Source organism: Dipodomys merriami, unplaced genomic scaffold (assembly GCF_024711535.1).
Source record: "Dipodomys merriami isolate MVZ:Mamm:240054 unplaced genomic scaffold, mDipMer1.0.p SCAF_38, whole genome shotgun sequence".
NCBI lineage: Eukaryota > Metazoa > Chordata > Mammalia > Rodentia > Heteromyidae > Dipodomys > Dipodomys merriami.
Genome location: NW_027205381.1, coordinates 8,268,256 through 8,290,215, shown reverse-complemented (window position 1 = coordinate 8,290,215; position 21,960 = coordinate 8,268,256). Strand labels below are relative to the sequence as shown.

General features: G+C 39.0%; 1 protein-coding gene across 5 annotated transcripts in view; it reads right to left on the bottom strand.

Annotated features, from left to right (window-relative positions):
* Iws1 (interacts with SUPT6H, CTD assembly factor 1) overlaps positions 1–21,960 on the bottom strand; it is a 51,795-nt gene that overhangs the window by 18,631 nt on the left and 11,204 nt on the right. For 2 of the 5 annotated variants that reach the window (XM_069989498.1, XM_069989497.1), the window contains exons 3-11: positions 17,351–18,488; positions 15,814–16,006; positions 15,231–15,288; positions 11,018–11,112; positions 9,601–9,751; positions 7,847–7,929; positions 5,518–5,647; positions 4,296–4,413; positions 376–487 (exon numbers count right to left, since the gene is read on the bottom strand). In XM_069989498.1, the coding sequence (XP_069845599.1) occupies positions 376–487; positions 4,296–4,413; positions 5,518–5,647; positions 7,847–7,929; positions 9,601–9,751; positions 11,018–11,112; positions 15,231–15,288; positions 15,814–16,006; positions 17,351–18,488 (2,078 nt within the window). Of the gene's footprint in view, positions 1–361; positions 488–4,295; positions 4,414–5,517; positions 5,648–7,846; positions 7,930–9,600; positions 9,752–11,017; positions 11,113–15,230; positions 15,289–15,813; positions 16,007–17,350; positions 18,489–21,960 lie in introns of all 5 variants that reach the window. The other 3 variants (XM_069989499.1, XR_011365387.1, XR_011365388.1) reach the window with 3 other exon arrangements.

Below are 21,960 nucleotides of genomic sequence, written 5' to 3'. Positions count from 1 at the left end.
ACTGAGAAAGTTGCTTTCTGCAAGTGTCTATAACAACACAATCTCCAAAAACTTTGAGAAATACTGTATTTAACCAAGTTGAACCAGAAAGGTCTTGGTGTAGAGGGAAGACTTTCATACAATGCACCACAACATTTAAACTAAAAGGATATTATGAATGATGTTTTTTCCTCAGACATAACAAGATCTTTTTTTTTTTTTTTTTTTTGCCACTCTGGGGGCTTGAACTCAGGGCCTGAGCACTGTCCTGAGCTTCTTTTGCTCAAGGCTAGCACTCTACCACTAAGCCACATTCCCAGCCCCATAACAAGATCTTAGTCTTATTTACCTGAGTTACTGGCAACAGTAACTGCATTCATACCTGTTCCCTCATACCTGCTCATCCTTCGTCTCTGAGGCATTTGCTCTAGATCTCTCTGCTCCCTTTCTTCTCTTGTCATACCCTTGTAGTTTGAGGTAAGACCAAATATAGGCCGTGACCACTCATCTACAAGAAACAGACCATTATTTAGTCCACAGAATAATATATATATATTTTTAACTATTTTTGTGAATAATTATATGTTCAGGCAACTTAATGTTTAAAATATTCTTTTTTTTTGGTCGTTTGTGGGACTTGAACTCTGGGCGTGGGCTCTATCAGATCAAGGCAAGCACTCTACCACTTGAGCCATAGTTCCACTTCCAGTTTTCTGGTAGTTAACTGGAGACAAGAGTCTCAAAGACTTTCCTGCCCGGGCTGGCTTTGAACTGCAATCCTCAGATGTCAGCCTCCTGAATAGCTAGGATTGCAGGCATGAGCCACTGGCACCTGGCCAGCTAAAATATTCTTTGAGTTCAAAGCCAGCCTGTGCTACATGGAGGGACCTTGTCCTAAAAACCAAACTGAACCAACGAAAAGCCCTGTAAAGCCATTAATCATTAAAGAGAAATACAAAAAGAATAATATGTAGTTGTTGAGTTGATATCTCATAAAGTCAACCTAATTTTCTCTAGCTATTTTAGTGGTACTTCAGTGCCTTAGGCTTGCTCAGCCTGTTTGATGGGCTGGCCACTTGAGCCATGCCTCCTGCCCAGTTTCTTGTTGGTTATGTTGGAAATGGAGTCTCACAGATTTGTTCACTGAAGTCTTGTGTAGGATAACAAAGGACTAGATACTTTCCAGAAAAAATGGGCATATAAATAATGGAATTTCTGTATGACAAACTATTGCACTGTCTTGTTTTTGACAGTCTATGAGTTTGAACTTAAGGACTCAAATTTGTTTGGTGAGTGTTCTACCACTTTGAGCCAACCCTCTAGACCTGATTTTTTTTTTTTTTTTTTTTTTTTTTTTGGGTCCGGTCGTGGGGCCTGAACTCTGGGCCTGGGCGCTGTCCCTCAGCTCTTCAGCTCAAGGCTAGCGCTCTACCACTATGAGCCACAGCGCCACTTCCGGCTTTTTTCTTTTTGCTTATGTGGTGCTGAGGAATCGAACCCAGGGCCTCGAGCATGCAAGGCAAGCGCTCTACCACTGAGCCACCTTCCCAGCCCTAGACCTGATTTTTACTGTTTATTTTGGAGATAGGATCTCCTAGACTTTCTGCCTGGGCTGGCTTCAAACTGTGATCCTCTAGGTCTCAGCCTCCTAAGTAGTTAGACTATAGGTATAAATCAAGTGCTTAGATCTAATTGTATTTTAAAAACATTGTTACCATAGTACTCAGTAGACACTGTGGAAAATGAACTATGCAACTTGTGGGCAGGGATGGGAGAGGATAACTGGGGGAAAGTGAAGGATGGGGTGACACTGTCCAAAAAGAAATGTACTCATTACCTGACATGAAATGACAACATCTCTGTACAACATCTTAATAATAAAAAAAAATTGTACTGTATTAAAAAAAAAAGCCAGAAGTGGATCTGTGGTTCAAGTGGTGAAGTGCCAGTCTTAAGTGGAAAAGCTAAAGGAAAAGCATCCAGGCTCTAAGTTCAAGTCCCACAACTGGCATTAAAAAAAAAAAAAGACAATGTCTTTCTTTACACTGGCTATCATCATTTTAAAAGAACATTAAAATGCTTATTGTCTAAAAAAATTGTTTATCCTTAAAATGCAACCTAAATTTTAAGCTTCTCCTCTGAAAATAGCAAATCTCAATATTACTTTTTAACCAAAAGTTTACTTTTTAACCAAGTTCTCTTACTTATCAAAATGGTCTAAAATGTTAAAAACTACATTTTTTTTTTTTTTTTTTTTTTTGCCAGTCCCAAGGCTTGAACTCAGGGCTTGAGCACTTGAGCCACAGAGCTTCTTCTGGCCTTTTCTGTTTATGTGGTGCTGAGGAACCAAACTGAGAGCTTCAAGCATGCGAGGCAAGCACTAAGTCACATTCCCAGCCCTTAAAAACTACATTTAGGGCTGGGAAGTTGGCTCAGTGGTTGAGTGCTTGCCTTGCATACATGAGGTCCTTGGGTTCAATTCCTCAGCACCCATAAACAGAAAAAAGCCAGAAGTGGCACTGTGGCTTAAGTGGTAGGGCACTAGCCTAGAGCTGAAGAGCTGACAGTGTCCAGGCCCAGAGTTCAGTCCCAACAACCAACAAAAACAAAAACAAAAAACTACATTTGAAGATTGTGGATATAGAATCTATATTTGATGAAGGTTAATCAAGATGCTCAGGTTACCACAAAAACTAGTAATACATGCCCACTGATGAGTCAGTAAATATTCAGAGGTGCTGACTGGTGTTTTGGGTCAATCGTAATGAAGCTTATTGTTGCATTCATGTACTATAAAGGACTGGAGGCATGGCTCAAGTGGTAAAATGCATGCTTAGCAAGCATAAGACCTAAGGTTCAATTTCCAGCACTGCCAAACAACAACAACAACAACAATAAAGAGACTAATTTTCAGGGAACGCACATTATCTTCTAAAACAACCCCACCCCTAGATTCAGAATCTCTGTTTAAATTGTAAGTACCAAGCTGGGCGCTGGTGGCTCACGCCTGTAATCCTAGCTACTCAGGAGACTGAGATCTGAGGATCACGGTTCAAAGCCAGCCTGGGCAGGAAAGACTGTGAGACTCCTATCTCCAATAAACCAATAGAAAACTAGAAGTGGCTCTGTAGCACAAGTGGTAGAGTGCTCGCCTTGAGCTGAAGAGCTGAGGGATAGCGCCCAGGCCCAGAGTTCAAGCCCCACAAGCGACAAAAAAAAAAAAAAAAAAAAAAAAAAAAAAATTGTAAGTACCAGAGAGAACATTTTTATCCTCTCAGTATTGGTGGATGAAAAAGTCACAAATCAATGCTTAAAAGTCACCAAAAGCCGGGCGCCAGTGGCTCAGGCCTGTAATCCTAGCTACTCAGGAGGCTGAGATCTGAGGATCATGGTTCAAAGCCAGTCTGGGCAGGAAAGTCCGTGAGACTGTTATCTCCAATGAAACACCAGAAAACCGGAAGTGGCGCTGTAGCTCAAGTGGTAGAATGCTAGCCTTGAGCTGAAGAGCTGAGGGACAGTGCCCAGGCTGAGCTCAAACCCCAAAACCAAAAACAACAAAACAAACAAACAAACAAAGTCACCAAAAGTTTAACTGTTCAGTAGGTAGTAAATTATATAACAACAATTAAGACTGAAGTATTTCTCTAAGTTTTGATACTTTAAAAAATTCACCAAAAAGTAACTATTGTATCCAAATACAGAAACAGTTCTTTAAATTTCTTCCCAATATATAGTACAGACTTAAGAATAATGAAAATAAACATGAATTTCACTTTAAGACTGAAGATTTCATAAAATATGTGGTACTTCATTGCATCTATCTCAGAATCTGGTCCCTTTGCCATTATTAAACAAGAACATGGAAGGGTTTTGAAGACCATCATGCAAGTAATAATAGTAGCAGTGTCTGACACTCCTGAGTACTTACTACGTACCAGGCACTGTGCTTCTACACATCCTCTTATTTAATCTTTGTAATAACACAAAGACAACCTAATTATCTCAGTTTTACAGAGGAGGAGACCAAGTGTTTAATTGGTAGCTAAGGCTATGTAGGTAGGTAAAGTCATGATGTAAACTAGGTGCAGCTAACCTCAGGGCCTACATTCCACCTTTTCTCCACGCCCTTGGCCTACAAGTTGAAGACACATGCTGACAAGCATTTTAAGGATAAAACAACTGATACCTATTAACCAGTTACTAAAATTTTTCTATTCCATTTTACTATAACACTTTAAGTACTGAAAAAAGTTTTTATATATGCATCTCTCTATATGCAGACATAAACACAACAAACAAAAGCAAATTTTACATACTGATTAATTTCCCTGCCATGTCCTTGTTGGACCTTGATTCCTTGGGGTGTTTATAGAGATACATCACTGCTCGTCCAATCCCACTATGCTTCAGGGTCTCCTGGCTCACACTAGGTAGCTGGGGAATATAAACACATACACACATATTAATCACTCAGAAGCTGAAGGCTTGCTAATCTAAAGGCCTTTAAGACCTAGTTTATTCATATAAAAATATCAAGAGTCCACTTTCAGGATCTACTTGATACAGAACACAGACTGTGTTTGCAAAGAGTTAAATTTGGTATTACCACTGAAAGCAAAATCTAACTACGGGAGTGTGTGAACTAAGCATACTCAGAGCTCCATACTTTAGTACAGGAGTTAGCCCAGGCCTCAAGCCAGCAGATCCAAGACTGAGCACAAGCACTGCTACCTTCTAGCTACATGACCTTGGACAAGTGATTTTAACTTCTGTGTCTTTATTTCCTCATCTGTAAAATGGAGACAATACACCTACCTTAGACTGTGAGGAACAGATGAACCAGCACATAAACAAAGCACTAGCACAGTGGTTGGCACATAGCAGTGTACTCAACAATTCCTTCAGAAGTTAAGTAGCTTGCCCAAGGTATCACGACTATATAAAGGGAGCCCAGCTCCAAGATTTCAATAATTTTTTTAAATTTCAATAATTTTTAAAAAGCTTTATCTTTTAGTTGTACAAAGGAGGTACCATATAACAAAGCAGAATACAATTGTACCAGTGTCCCCGCTTCAACATTCTCACCTCCCTTCCCTTATGTTTCTTAATTTCGCGGTATATATAATGGATTCTTGACTGCATTCTCCTCTGTTCCCATCTTCTTTTGTCTACCTCTCTTCTCTTTGGCACCACTACTGCTCTTGCATGTACCCAGAACACTCAAGTAGCATCATCTTTTAGGAAGACTAGGTCAAAGCCCAAAAAAATCAACTCCCTAAATCTGGTGTTCAAGTATGTCCCCAGAACAATTATTCATCTACTCTTCTACAGGACAAATATTCCAAGATTACTTTCTTTCAATACTATAGTTATGTGAAATTTTATGCTCACTTTTCTAGATAGGTTCCTTTTTCCAAACTCCTATTCTGACAGGCTGCATGCAAGCAAATGTATAGACACATGGCAAAATAGAGATCCTGATAATACGAAACCACACTAGGTAACAAAGGAAGAATTAATGGACTGTCTGCCACTAACCTCTTGTAGAATCTTCAGTAGCTCTTCCCGGATCTTCAGTGCTGGCAAACTCCTATCTGGTAGAGGTGAGAGCCATTCTTTGATGGCAGACATCACACCACTATCAATAAATGTTTCTTTAAGGTCCTGCCTGCAATAATAATAGTAAAAAGTTTAGTATGAACTTTAGTTCCATTGTGATTCCCTGACCTTCCTTACACAGCAATGTTCTCAAAAATTGTTTTGAAAAACTTACAAGCCAAGAACCAGTGGATCACACCTATAATCCTGAGGACTATAAAGCTAATATCTGAGAATTGTGGTTCAAAGCTAGGAAAGAAAGTCTGTGAGACTCTTAAATTTCCAATAAACTACCAAAAAGCCAGAAGTGGAGCTGTGGTGCAAGCAGTAGAGAACTAGCTTTGATCAAAAAAGGAAAAGGTCAAGAAAAACACTGGCCCTGAGTTCAAGCCCTAGGACTGGCACCAACCTCCCCACACCCCCAAAAGTAACTTATGTACATTCAGTATTTAGAAAACTTCTATTCTGGTTCCAAAAGCCATATGAAATTTAGCTTCTATTTTTTTAGAAATGTATAACTTGACAAAGACAATTTTCTTAATACAAAAAGTAACAATGTATATGAGGTAGATTCATACCCATATGAACAGTAGAGGGTAAGAACAGTCAAATTCAAATTATTAAAAAAAACAATAGCCTCAATCTATCAGAATACTGATCCTCAAATAGTTTTGGTTCTAAGAATGTAGAATCCTGCTATTCTTTTGAGGAAACTAAGGAGAATTTAGTTCTCTGGGCAGGAAAAAGGTCTCAATGAAACATACTTAAATTCTATTTTATGCAATAGAATTACAGTAAAAGAAAACTATATAGCTAGGTACAAGTGGCTCACATATGTCATTCTCATTGGAGTGGCTGAGATCAGATAATCTCAGTTTGAAGCATCCTGGGCAAAAAAATCCCAGAGACTCCATCTCCAATTAATCAGCAAAATACTGGAATAGAAGGCTTGCCTAAACTGGTAGAGTGCCAACTATGAGTAAGCAAATCAAGCCAAGATTGTGAGACCCTGAGTTCAAGACATGGTACTGTCACAAGACAAAATAAATAAAATGAAAACAGTATTATAAATATGGAAGTCACTGATAGCTTTGCCAATTGAAATAGAAGAAACCTTTATTTTCCTGGTGCCATTACTGGAGCTTAAATTCAGGGCATGGGCACTGTACCTGAGCTCTTTTGCTCAAGGCTGGCATTCCACCACTTACACCACATCTCCATTTTTGGCATTTTGATTGTTACTTGGAAATAAGCGTTTCATGGACTTTTCTACCCAGGCTGGCTTTGAATTATTATCCTCAGATCTCAGCCTCTTGAGTAGCTAGGATTAGACAGGTAAGCCATCAATGCCCAGTTGTAAGCTGTTTTCTATTTATACATGTCCTAAGCCATGCTGGGTGCTCACTGATACACTAAGGTATCTCTTCACTTGTAAAAACTAGGCTGCAGCTTTATTACAAGAGAAAGCAAAGTTACTCATGAGTATGATCAAACCAATAAAGAATTACAAGGAATTAATATGCAAGGCATCATTACAAATTGATCAAGATTGTGACACAGAGTGATACATGTCTGAAGACAGTTTGCTTCACAGCAGAGGTGGGCAACCTCATTTTCAACCAAGGATCATGTGGACTTTTGTAAATGACTGTGGGTCTTACATGAACCTTGGGCTGGATGTTCCTCAACCCTGTGTAGCACACTTATTTTTTATCAATCACATCAGGAAAACAGGTGCAGTTCTACCAGACCCCAAATGTCTATAAAGAATAAAACTAAGCCAGGTGCTGGTGGCTCATGCCTGTAATCCTAGCTACTCAGGAGGCTGAGATCTGAAGATCGAAGTTCAAAGCCAGCCTGGGCAGGAAAGTCTGTGAGATTCGTATCTCCAATGAGCCATCAGAAAACTGGAAGTGATGCTGTGGTTCAAAGTGGTAGAGTGCTAGCTTTAAGCAAAAGAACTCAGGAACAGCGCCCAGGCCCAGAGGTCAAGCCCCAGGCCCAACCAATCAACCAACAAACAAACAAAAACTAAACAAACAAACAAAAGCTAGTAGTTTTCAAAATTTCCTTTCAACAGTATCAGATTTCTATTTGTTCTGTTTATATTAAGAAAATTCTACAAAGAAAAATAATTCAGAAAATGTTACTAATTTTTTTCTGTGAAGGCTATCATTATTTAATTTTCCTAAAATATCAGTATATAGGATGAAAATCATTCCAATGAAAGGAAACATATTAAAAAAAAAAAAAACAACAAAACACTTACTTCTTAAGGTGCATAACCACAGTAGGCAATAAAGTTAGTTTCTTCAGTGCTGGTTTTTTTTGATTATTTAACTGTCTGTCTTCCTAATCACAAAAAAGATTTAAAACATAAAGCAGTTATTAACTATGAATTGTAGCTACTATAATTCAGAACTTTTAAAATAAAGCAGTAGCTTCTCAAAGAAATTATCATTTTTCTTACAAGGAAGGAATTTAGTATAACACAACACCTATCTCTGCATTGTCTGTCAGTCAAACCCATTAGAAGTTACTTTTAACAATGGCAAGTTGAGAGGCACAATTTTAATCTAAAATATTGGCATAACTAAAGTTTTCAAAAGTTCACTCAAAGGAAAAATTATAGCTCGGAAATTTTTGTTTATTCTCAGAGTAATCTTCCAGGCTTAAAAGTTGTGTTATATATTACCAAAGAAGAGTTTCAATTTTACTTAGCTAATATAAATTATTTTTTATTGTGAAAAAAATTATAAAGTTCTTCAAATATAAAATATACCTATTACTGTGCCCAGGTCACAAGCTTAAGCCCCATGACTGACATTCCCCCCCACCCCAAAAGAGAATATACTTGTCATGTACATTTTAATACTCGAACATACAGGGCCACTTTTATTTTAGCTAGATCTTTCAACCTTTGAGATGTCTGGAAATAAGTCTCAGACAGATTACAAGTCCACTAATATGTCAGCAAATGTTTGAAAGATCAAGAACCTGATTTGCGATTTATAATTTAACCAATTTTTATAATTTGACAGAGTTTTTTTTTTTTTGTCAGTTGTGGGGCTTGAACTCAGGACCGGGGTGCTGTCACTGAGCTCTTTCTCTCAAGGCTAGCACTCTACTACTTTGAGCCACAATGCTACTTTGTTTTCTGGTGGTTAATTTAAGATAAGAGTCTCATGTACTTTCTTGCCCTGGCTGGCATAGAATCGTGATTCTCTGATCTCAGCCTCTGGAGTAGATAGGATTATAGGCATGAGCAAGCAGTGCCTGGCTAAGATTTTTTTTTAATGCAATGAGTTAGCTGTAGTCTCTTGGTCAGGATAAGAGAATGACACACAATTCTAAACCCTTTTTATATAGGAACAAACATAAAACTAGCAAAGCCATGTACCTAAAATTGTTTATTTTAGCCCAGTATGGTGGCACATGCCTTCAATACTGGCTACATCAAAGGTGGAGGTGGGGGATAATAGTCCAAGTCTTACACAAAAGTAGGAGACCAAAAACAAAACTAAAAGCAAAAGAACTAAGAGAGTCCTTATTTAGCAAGCAGAAGAACCTGAATTCAAATCCCAGCACCACCAAAAAAGATCATTTTACTTAAAGTCTTTTCACTTTTTTCCTAAACCTATGATTAAACTTTTAAGACATTAAATTAATTTCATGCTGGGGCTGGGAAGGTGGCACTTGCCCTGCATTCATGAGGCCCTGGGTTCGATTCCTCAACGCCACATAAGTAAAAAGAAAAAAGCCGGAAGTGGCGCTGTGGCTCAAGTGGTAGAGCACTAGCCTTGTGCTAGCGAGCTGAGGAACAGTGCCCAGGCCCAGAGTTCAGGCACCACGACCGGACACCCCCCCAAAAAAAATTTTTTTTCATGCTTAAAATATGGAGCAGTAAATACTTTATTAAAAAAAGAAAATATCTTCAAGGTAGTTTACGGTTTTGTTTTTTTTTAAGCCACTCAATCAATTTGGTGAGGAAAAGAAGAAGGAGCCTAAAAGTAACCACCTCACCTCAGCAGCTTCATTCATCTTGACAATCATGGCACTCACAACATCATCTGCATCACTAATAAAGGTGCCACCGTCACGATTACGTCTGCGCTTGCCACTCATACTTTTTTTCCGCTGCAGCATCATCTCAAAATCTGACAGAAAGTCCATGCTAACCAGGAACAAAAGCATCAAATGAAAACAAGTGCTTTTCATTATTTACTTTTATTACAATTAACATCAACTTGCTAAATTCTAACTCAACGAAGTGGTACTTTTTTTAAAGTACAAATGCTTTGACTCTACTATGAAACAAACAGCGGTTCCTATTCCAACTCCTATTATAAGTCAAATATTCATCATTAAAGGCTCTAAAATTTCATGTGCTACATTGTTACCTGCACTATCAGCTTCAGAAGAAGCACTTGGAGGTTCTCACTTAAGGCCTCACTCAGTTTTAGTTGTACTGCCTTTTGGGGACTATGAGAGTATTATTTGAATGTTTTTGTCGTATATTATATGAAGATATAACCTGTTTCTAATAATAGGAAGCATAACTTAAATCAGTTTGACTGAGCTCAAGAAAGAAACATACTGGTTTCCTAATAGCCTCAGACCTTTACAGCTTTCATCAGAATGACCATACTTTAAAAAGCTAGGCACATGCCCTCAGCAAGCATGAGTTCAAAGCTCAGTTTGCAAAAAATAAGAGTTGAAGTAATATACATGCCATCTGCAATCCCAGCACTAGAGACTAAGGCAGGAAGGTCCTGAGTTCTAGGCCCACATGGGTTACAAAGAGGCCATGTCTAAAAAAAGAATCGACTCACTTCCTACTACTATTCATATCAATTCAAAATTCAAGTTTCCAAAAGTACCGCCTAACTCATTTAGCATTCATCTTAATTCTTGTATGTCACTAGGAATTAAGGCATTATCAATACAACTGTAACTAGTAACTAATCATTCTATGCTTGTATGGTCCTTCTTAAGGCATTAAGACTTTTCTGGACACAGTTCTCAACTATCTTAACAAAAATGAGTGAAATACAATTACACAGTACATCACTGGTAAACCTTTAGAATCATTATCCTCCATCTCCCAATGTAAGCTTTTGATTCAAACAAAAATTAGGTTATTTTCAGAAGTTTAGATGGTGCCATAACTATATAACTGTTATTATATAGACATATTACCACAAATTAAGACAACCTAAGCACAAGTAACAGGAAAATGACAGCAAATAATTCACTGACAGTGATGCATACAGAGAAGGTGAAAGCAAAAATACAGGAACAGGCTTCTTTCTAAACTTAGGAGCCAAAATGAAAAGCAAGTCTCTGCCTTCACTTTTTAGTTCCCTTTAAAATTCCTTGAAAGGAGAGAAGGAAAGAAGGAAAGAAGATATGAGGGGGAGAGGGAGAGAAGACCACTTACTGCTTTCCTCTTTTTATGTTATCATCAGAATCAGAGTCTTCTTCTTTTACCTGTGTTTCACCTTTTTCTTCTTCTAAATCTTCTTGGTTAAAACCCTAAAGGCACAGTGAATTAGTCAAAGTTATCACAATCTTACAGACTTACTTCTGTATAATTCCCTTTTGGTATTTTTTAAGTAATATAGCCACAAAAACTACACATTTCTTCCAGAAATAGTCTACATTTGTATGAGCACCTTTACATATACAAAAGATTATAATATTTTTCCATACAAAGTATCTATTGAACACTATCCAAATGGCAGCAGTGGATAGAAGACATTGGTCTGCACTTTCCAAGTTTCTTAACTCTAATCTCTATTAACATAGTTATTTTTCAAGGCTTCACCTTCATATAGCTATAAACAACTACATATAGCTATAGCTGTAATTTGTTTACACATTTGCCTACTGATACTGTTATGTGTATTTAAATTTTTGAGACTGGCCGAATTTTCTTCTATAGATTATCCCAATTGTTTTTTGTGTCATATCTGGGTGCAAGGGCATGAACCTATCATCCCAGGCGATATGAAATAGCAGGTAGAAGACAGGCTCAAGTGGTAGAGTACCAGCCTAGCAAGTATGAGGCCTACTTCAAACCCTACTCTTGCCAAGAAAAAACAAAACATACACCTGGCAAACAAACATCAGCATAAAAAACTCAAAAGTGTACAATTACAGCTTTGTAAAGCTTCTGTAACAGAGGGCTAATTTTCTGAATTTTTAATTTATTTTTATGTCTGTTCCAGTCCTGGAGCTTTAACTCAGGGCCTAGAAACTACCCCTTTTTGCTTAAGGCTACCACTGTACCATTTGAGCCACAGCTCTACTTCTGGCTTTTTTGGTAGTTAATCAGTGATAAGTTTCAGTGACTTGTCCTATCCAGGCTAGTTTCAAAATGCAACCCTCAGATCTCAGTCTCTTGAGTAGTTAGGGTTACAGGCATGACCCATCAGTGTCCAGCTAAGCTTATTAATATATATATGTATTTTTTGGTTCGGTCATGAGGCCTGAACTCTGGGCCTGGGCGCTGTCCCTCAGCTCTTCAGCTCAAGGCTAGTGCTCTACCACTTGAGCCACAGGGCCACTTCTGGCTTTTTCTGCTTATGTAGTGCTGAGGAATCGAACACAGGGCCTCATGCATGCTAGGCAAGCGCTCTACCGATGAACCACCTTTCCAACTCTTGAGCTACTTTTCACTGCATATTAAAAAACTAATAAACTGAAATGTCTTTATTATGCCACACTGAGATGTCTTTATTTATTTTTTGCCAGTCCTGGGGCTTGAACTCAGGGCTTGGGCACTGTCCCTGAGCTTTTGTTGGCTCAAGAATAGCACTCTACCACTTGAGCTACAGCACCTCTTCCAGCTTTTTTTATGTGGTACTAAGGAATCAAACCCAGGGCTTCATGCATGCTAGGCAAGTACTCTACCACTAAACCACATTCCCAACCCTGAGATGTCTTTTGTTTTTTGGTCACACAGAGGCCTTCTGAACAATTTACCATTTTCCCTTGAACTAACACTAAAACAAGTTTATGTTTGCTCTCCAAGATAGATAATTTTATACTATAGTGCTTACTTGTGTATGACCTTTTTGACACAGTCCAAAGCCTCTGGCACATGTTTGCAGGTGTGGGGGGGGGGGGGCGGGGATGTACACACATCAGTACTGAAGCTTGAACTCTGGGCTTTGTGCTGGTTCAGGACCTTGTACTCTGGCTCTACTTTTCCAATCACAGCTAACGCTCTACCACTTGAGCCTAATCTCCTAATATCTAGTTCCTTCAATGAATTCCTTTGTTTTTTTTTTCTTTCATTTATATTAAACTCTAAAATCATCTACTCTATTTTCTTTAACTTATTGCATTTTACTAATCTACTTAAGTATAGATTTCTATTAATCCTCGCAATTTGTGTAATGCATAGCTTTCATGAATCATTTCTGCCTATATTGCCTCTGCTTTATTTGTATTTTTCACCTTTCTCTGGTACATCAGTGTTCATATTAACCTTTCTCATGTACAATCATCTATTTTTTATTTCATTTTCTATAAGAATTTCTTCCTAGTGGTGCTGTAGCTCAAGTGGTAGAGCGCTCGCCTTGAGCTGAAGAGCTGAGGGACAGCACCCAGGCCCAGAGTTCAAGCTCCAGGACCGACCAAAAAAAATAAATAAATAAAATAAAAAGAATTTCTTCCTAGCTGGTCGCTGGTGGCTCATGCCTGTAATCCTAGCTACTCAGGAGGCTGAGATCTGAGGATCAAGGTTCAAAGCCAGCCCAGGCAGGAAAGTCCGTAAGAGTCTTATCTACAATAAAAACTACTACTAGGAAGTGGCGCTGTGGCTCAAGCAGTATAGCGCTCGCCTTGAGCTGAAGAACACATAAATAAAGAATATCTTCCTGCTTCAATTTCCTTATCTTCCAGTTTACCAATTTTCTTTACAAAAAAGGTTTCCTCAGTATCCCTTTTGTGGTACTGAGGATTGAATCCCAGGACATCAAGAGCTTTACCATTTGAGCCATTCCCCTAAGCCCTCCCTAACTTTTCCCAAGCTCATCTCCAATAATATCCTATCTCTGCCTTCCAAGAAGTTAGACCAGTGTACTGTATTAGTACAGTTTTACAGTTCTGAAATATCTACTTGGTACTTTGCCAAGTCTTGTCTTGTCCCTTAAAACATTTTTGGCTCTGATGAATTCTTTTCATCTATCTGAATATACATCTTAAAGGCATTGTTTAGAGCTCCCAAGTCTGTTTTTATTGTCCTTTGTTACTATCACTCCCTTATATACTGAACATAAGAAAAACAAACCATATCCAGATTTGAGTGTAAGGTTGTATAGTCTGAAACATAATTTAAAAGTGACCTAAAATCTAAACAAAAATATGTTATTTTTCTGTCAGTCCTGGAGCTTGAACTCAGGGCCTAGGCACTGTTCCTGAGCTCTTTTGCTCAAGGCTAATACTCTACCACTTGTGCCACGGCACTACTTCTGCCTTTTTCTGTTGATATGGTACTGAGGAATAGAATCCAGGGCTTCATGCATGCTAGGCAAGCACTCTACCACTAAGCCACATTCCCAGCCCAGCATACTTTATTTCTAAAGTCATCTTAATTCTATGGTGCTACTTTTTGGAGTGCTAATCCAAGGTATGGAGTTTTCAGGGTCTCCTAACTTCAGCAGACCTTAAACTTCAAATTTTATCTCCAAGCAAGCTTTGAGGCTATAAAAAATATAAGCAGCTTCTTGGCCTGATATAAACAAAGTCTCACACAAAAAAAGCAGATCTAAATGCTGGGTTACCACATTAGATTTGTTTTCTGGCTTAGTTACTTTTTTCCTTTTTTTTTTTTTTTTTGATCTTGAGGCTTCAACTCTGGGCCTGAGCACTGTCCTTGAGATCTTCAGTTCAAGGCTAGCACGCTACCACACTTGAGCCACAGTGCCACTTCCAGTTTTCTGGTGGTTAACTGGAAATAAGAGACTCATGGACTTTCTTGCCACAGATCTCAGCCTCTTGAGTAGCTAGGATTACAGGCATGAGCCATTGGTGCCTCGCCTGGCTTAGTTATTTCTTGCTACCTTGTTCCTTAGATGATAGGCATATTTCTAAATGCATTATTTTTTTCTTTGAGTTTGAACTCAGGGCCTTGTGCTAGCTTGGCTGGTTTACCCAGCTAGCCTTCTACCACTGGAACTATGCTTCCAACTCTACTTTTTGCTGATTCCTTTTGGAGATGAAATCTTATGGACTTGTCTGCCTGGGTTGGCCTCAAACCCAATCTTTCAGATCTAGGCCTCCTGAATATCTACAATTAAGCCACTAACACTGGGCTTACAAATGCTTTTTAGCATTTGTCAGAAGGGTCAGTCGTGGTTAACTAGACATCCATTTCTAATGTTGGAAATTCAACAATTACTGCATGTCTTTACTTTAGTATAGAACCTTTTGTTGTCTCTTAATATGTTCCTTCATCTCATCAATTCATTTCTTCCTGTTACTTTCATTTTATGCCTTTGTATGCCCTTTTATTTTTGAAATTTTTAGCATAGATTTTGCTCCAAAATACATTATAATTATTTATTCCTCCTTTTTGGTATCACTAGTCAGAGAACTGAAGCCATAAAAACAAAATAAAATATTCTCATTTCCATTATACTTACTGTAAATTCTTCTTCTTCTTCATCACCAGACTCTCCAAATATGTCTGCAATAAGATTTCTAGAAAAACATACACATGTACACACATTTATTTGCTTTCTTCCCATATGCATATCTTTTTTAAAAAGGACATAATTTATGCTTGGTAAAATGTGCAGCTCTGAAGTGTCCGGTTCAATGCATGTTCTTGTAACTAGCACCATAATTAAGATGTAGAACAATCCCACCCTCTTAGAAAGTTTTTTTATTGCTCTAATCAGTCCTCCAACATCAGCATCCTAGAAGCAACTGTTACTGACTCCCAGAACTAGAAGTTAACTATAAGTTAACTGCATAGAAATGGAATAATATAGCATGCCTTATTTGCTTCCTTCTCAAAATATTATTTTTAAGATCTATCCATGTTGTACAGTCTGTAGCAGTTCAAATTAAAATTCTAAATGCCCAAATCATATAAATAGGCAGGTAAAGTGTTATATATGCCTCACCAAGAAAACCTAAAACAAGTTTAAAAAAATCTAAAAGCCTCTCCACTATCTAGTAGGAACCTTGGAAAAGTCACATTATACTATTACTATTACTTACTCTTCTTCATTGCCAGACTCACTATCACTCCCAAATAGATCCTTTTCTTCATTTTTCTTATCAGATAATTCTTTCCCTACTTCCTCTTCACTGTCAGATGCTACAGTCTTCTCTCTTTTGCTTGACTTGTCTGACATAACATCGCTGTCAGAGTCATCAGCATCAGAGACAACACGACTCTTCTTTGCTGATGCTGTAAAAGAAAATCATCTTACTTCATCACAGCTATATGATAAAGCTCAACAGGTGCTTTAAAATGCCACTAACTGGAATAAAAGAAACCAAAGACCCACCCCTAACATATAATTCAGAATTAAAGGAACAATTTTTAAAAACTAGCTCAGTGGTAGACTAGGACTTGCCTAACATGCATGATGCCCTAGGTTCCATTTTCAGCACTAGAAACAAACAACCTAAAAGGCTGAGACATCCTTCACATTATCTTATTTTGCTTAGGAAAAAGTGACCTAAAGACAAAAGAAATCATCAATATAAAGTAGACACCAAAAGCCACCCTTCCTTCAGGGGATGGATCAAAGTAGCTTAGCCTAATGGGCAGACTTGTCATCCTTCCCATGCTGCTCAGTACCAAAACTAAACAGGACTGGATACTTCTTTTATTTTGTCAGTCATGGGGCTTGAACTCTGAGTCTGGGCGCTGTCCCTCAGCTCTTCAGCTCAAGGCAAGCACTCTACCACTTGAGCCACAGCGCCACTTCCAGTTTTCTGGTGGTTAATTGGAGTTAAGAGTCTCACATACTTTTCTGCCCTTGCTGTCTTTGAACTGTGATCCTCAGATCTCAGTCTACTGTGTAACTAGGATTACAGGCATGAACCACAGGTTCACTGGCTGGATGCTCCTTTTAAGGAATAGTCTCCATGTTATTTGTTGTTGCTAGACAGTTAAAAAATTTCTTATCTTCTTGACAAAATGGCAATACAAGCATGACTCCTTTTCTGTTCTATTATATTGAACAGCTTATAAGGAATATGTCTTTTGTACAATAGGTAAGTTTAATAAAAGTCATTTGACAAATATTACTACCTGTAAAAATGGGGTACAAGGTAGTAAAGACTTGTATCATCTGCAGAGCCGTGGAGTATGTCGACAGAACCTCCCCAAACCTGCCTGTATGTGGGTATATGACAATATTTGACATATGAAGAAAAGTAACTGGGGAATTTCAGTTTCTGCTTGGATGGGATCTAGTGAAACAGCCATCTCAGAGAACCTTACTAACTCTGGAATCAGTCAAGGGTTTTGAGGTTGAAACATTACCCTTCCCCCAATAAGAGAATCTTTTATACCTCTATTGATTTCTAGTCTAACCTACTCAAGCAAGATAGCTGGAAATCAGTATGTGCTGCTAGAACAAGTCAAAGAAAATGTAATTAAAGCTCAGCTAATGATAACCAGAGAAAAAGAATGTCTCTATTTTAGGATATCCATTGAATAACAAGGACTGATCAAACAGAAAAGGACACACTGTTCCAGTCATAACAATAAGGAAGGCTTCAGGCCAAAATAATTCCTTACACGCTTTCTCTTCATCCTCACTATCAGAAAGTACAGCAGCTTTTCGTTTTGCTACTTTCTCCTCTTCTCCCTCTTTTTCTTCATCATCACTGTTTTGCTTCTTGGGTTCTTCTTCCTCACTGTCGGAGCTATGAAATCTTTTTCTGTCTGTATGGCTATCTGAATGAAATGAATTGTTCTGCATTTCGGTTCCCTCTTCCTTATTCTCCCCTTCACTGTCATCATCGGATCCTGGCTTCTGCTGGTGTTTTGAGGCATCCTCAGCTTCTGAATCACTAGCAGGACCTTTCTGAGGCTCCTCACTCTCGGAGTCACTGACTTGGGGTTTGGGGAGCTCCTCATTCTCAGAGTCACTGGCTTGATGCCTTGGAGGGCCCTCACTTTCCGAGTCACTAATTCGGGGTTTGGGGAGCTCTTCATTCTCTGAATCACTGGCCTGTTGCCTTGGGGGATCCTCACTTTCCGAGTCACTAATTCGGGGTTTTGGAAGCTCTTCATTCTCCGAGTCACTGGCCTGATGCCTTGGGGGGTCCTCATTTTCTGAGTCACTGATGCGGGGCTTGGGGAGCTCCTCATTTTCGGAGTCACTGGCCTGATGCTTTGGGGGATCTTCACTTTCTGAGTCACTGATCCGAGGTTTCGGAAGCTCCTCACTTTCTGAATCACTCGTCTGAGGTTTGGGGGGCTCCTCATTTTCTGAATCACTGGCTTGGGGTTTGAGGGGTTCTTCACTCTCAGAGTCACTGACTTGAGGTTTTAGAGCATCCTCAGTTTCAGAGTCACTGGCAGGACTCTTCTGGAGTTCTTCTATCTCAGAATCACTGGCAACATGCTTTTGAACATCTTCGTTTTCAGAGTCACTTGCATGCCCATTTAGAAGCTCGTTTTCAGAATCACTCCCAGGTAACTTCTGGGGCTCCTCACTCTCAGAGTCACTCCCATGCTGATGGACATCCTCGTTTTCAGAGTCACTTGCAGGAGGCTCTGCTCGCTCCTCAGATTCGGAGTCACTGTCTTTGGGCCTGTGCAGCCCCTCACTCTCAGAATCACTAGCATTAAGATTTGAAGTCTCATCATTCTCAGAGTCTGTCACGTGGTGTCTTTTCGTCAGGCCATCTTCTCCATCACTAGGCTCATTCTGAAAGAATAAGGAAATTAGTAACATACAAAAACTTCAGTAATGTACTTTAAAATTTTTTCAACAATTCTTCTTTTTTTTTGGCCAGTCATGGGTCTTGAACTCTGGGCCTGGGCGCTGTCCCTCAGCATTTCAGCTCAAGGCTAGCGCTCTACCACTTGAGCCATAGCACCACTTCTGGTTTTCTGGCAGTTTATTGGAGATAAAAGTCTCACAGACTTTCCTGCCCGGGCTTGCTTTGAACCGTGAGCCTCAAATCTCAGCGTCCTGAGTAGCTAGGATTACAGGCATGAAGTCACCAGCACCCAGCTCAACAATTCTTTAAATGGATAAATGTGTGCACTTAAATGTAGAATTCTTACTCTCCTGAAGGAGAAAGACAACAAAAAAAAAAATAAAATAGAAAAGCATACACCTAAGGCCAGATTTTAAAGAAATGCCTTACTTCCTTATATAATTCTAGTTCTCCAAAACCTATATTCCAAAGAAAAACAAGCGAGTATGTAATCAAGTTCCTTTACAAATGTCTACTCCTGGGTTTTATAAAGTTGAAATCAAAAGAAAAAATTATAAAACTTAAGTTTTAAATAACATACAGCATCCCAGGAAAATCTAAACAAAGAAGAGAATTTAGACAACCATCTCCTAAGTATTAACTTTCCTAAGTCCCTCAGTACCACACTTGGCTCTCTCTTGTTGGATCATTCCTTCTCAACAGTACTTCTCATGGTAAAAAAAAAAAAAAAAAAAAAGAGAGAGAGAGAGAGAGAGATTTTAACCAGATGTGCTGGCAAACACTTGTAATCCCAGAAGAGGCAGGAAGAAGATAAAGTTTGAGACCAGACTGAGCTACATAGTAAGATCCTGTTACAGAAAAAGAGGGAGAAAGGGAAGGGGAGAGGGAGAGAGAAGGGAAGAGGAGTTAGTTTGAAGTAGTCATAGTCTAGCATCAAATAATTCTAAAAGAGAAGGGAGAACAGACTAATCTAATTAAACTGATATACAATGTAACTTGAAATAACTACCTTAAAAACATGCTCAAAGATACAAACTCGATATACACATATAAAAATGCTGAGAAATATTACAAAATGAAACAAATCAAAATATCCCAAGTATTTTAGCATTAAGAACACTACAATCTCAGCTTTCAATAATATTCTGATTTGAAAAGTGAAAGTAAGGCTGCATGCCAGTGGCTCAAACATGTAATCCTAGTTACTAAAGAGGCTGAGATCTGAAGATCAAAGTTCAAAGCCAACCTAGGCAGGAAAGTCCATATGACTCTTATCTCCATTAATCACCATAAAGTCAGAAGTGGAGTTATGGCTCAAATGGCAGAGTACTAGCCTTAAGGGGGGGTGGGGAGGACAGCCCAGGGACAGCATCCAGGTCCTGAGCTTCAGTCCCAAGACTGGTAACAAAAAAAGTAAAAGTAAGCAGGGCATGGTAGGTATCATGGTGCTGCAATCCCAGAGCACTAGAGACTGAAGCAAGAAGACTGCAAGAGAGAGGCCAATCCAGGCAAGAGTTAACAAGACCCCATCTTAATCAACAAAAAGAGTAACAAGACCCCATCTTAATCAACAAGACAAGTGCGGTGGTACAGCTATACAGGACAGGTAGACAGATGGACAGTCTTGAAGCTAGCCCAATACTACAAGACCTTACTGAAAAATTACTAATGAAAACTTAGCAGTACTGCTAAATAAACATTTCTGAGTGTTCCATCTTCCAAGTCTACTGGGCTATATCATATAGTTATGTTAGAATATGACAATAACTACAGGATCTGGCCACAGATCTATTTTCTTTTTTTTATGTCGGTTGTGGGCCTGAACTCTGGGCTTGGGTGCTGTCCCTGAGCTCTTCAGCTCAAGACTAGCACTCTACCACTTGAACCACAGTGCCACTTCCTGCTTCTGCTTATGTGGTGCTGAGGAATTGAACCCAGGGCCTCATGCACACAAGGCAAGCACTCTACCACTGAGCCACCTTCCCAGCCTTACAGATCTATTTTCAAGGAGCAAAGATTCTAATGATAAATAGCAGGAAGTTGTTTTCAGAAAACTGACATTCAACTTACCCTAGGCTCATTTAAAGAAGGCTAACTAAATACACAGCATTTACTCAATTATAAAATAAGCAAGCCTAGAAAGCTAGTCTTAAATGTCCATATTGTATTACCACAACAGCACATCATTGACAAGAAACTCCAATTCCTAAATATAAAAATAAAATAAAACATGTTCAGGGAATTTTCAAAGAGGATAATCTTTTCAAAATTCCCAAAGGCATTTTTCTCACTGGGCACTCCGCATCACTCACTTTTTGTGGCATATCAGTATAAATGGCACTATAGGGAGAGCACAGAATCTTTTTTTTTTTTTGGAGTGGGGTCCAGTCATGGAGCCTGAACACGGCCTGGGTGCTGTCCCTTAGCTCTTCAGCTCAAGGCTACTGCTCTACCACTTGAGCCACAGCACTACTTCTGGCTTTTTTCTTTTTGCTAATGTGGTGCTGAGGAATTGAACCCAGGGCCTCATGCATGCAAGGCAAGCGCTCTACCACTGAGCCACCTTCCCAGCCCATGAGCATAGAATTTTGTAATTATTATATAGTACTCCAAACACTGTTTCAAATTAATTTCAGTCACCATTCCCAATTTAAAAGAATGTAGGTGAAAATTTTTATTTAGAACTTCGCTCTACAAAGGCAAGCATTTTTGTTTTCATCACTAAAATATTTCTAGAGCTCAGAATAGTCAGCAGAACATACTATTCACAGCATTTTTTGAATAAATAATCAAAGAGTTAAGTGGGGATAACATAAAGCAGATAATAAATTATGCAACAAGTATTTATTTAGTGTCTGCAATTTACAAGGTACTAGCAATCAATGGCCACACTGTTTCAGTGGCTGGCCCTTGGAAGCCAAGGTTTAATGAGCCACCCAAACATACCACTAACTACACATTAGTATGATATGCACCAGTGTATTTTAAAAACCTTTCACAGGAAATTGATCTATGTGAAACTGAGCTGCAAAGATGTATAGACAACAAGTATTTGTTCATTTAAGTGTGTGATGACTGAATAAAGAAGTTAACTAGGGGGCTGGGAAGGTGGCTCAGTGGTAGAGCGCTTGCCTTGCATACATGAGGCCCTGGGTTCGATTCCTCAGCACCACATAAGCAAAAAGAAAAAAGTTGGAAGTGGCGCTGTGGCTCAAGTGGTAGAGCACTATCCTTGAGCTGAAGAGCTGAGGGACAGTGCCCAGGCCCAGAGTTCAGGCCCCACGACCGGACCCACCCCCCCAAAAAAAGTTAACTAGAATGGAGGACAGTAGGCTACAGGAACCAAGAGGCAGAGGAGAATATGAAAGTGCTTTTGAAATGCTTTCCATGACATACTCATCATATAACTCTTTTTATTATTTTTAAGCAGTTGTACAGAGGTTATAATCCCATAAG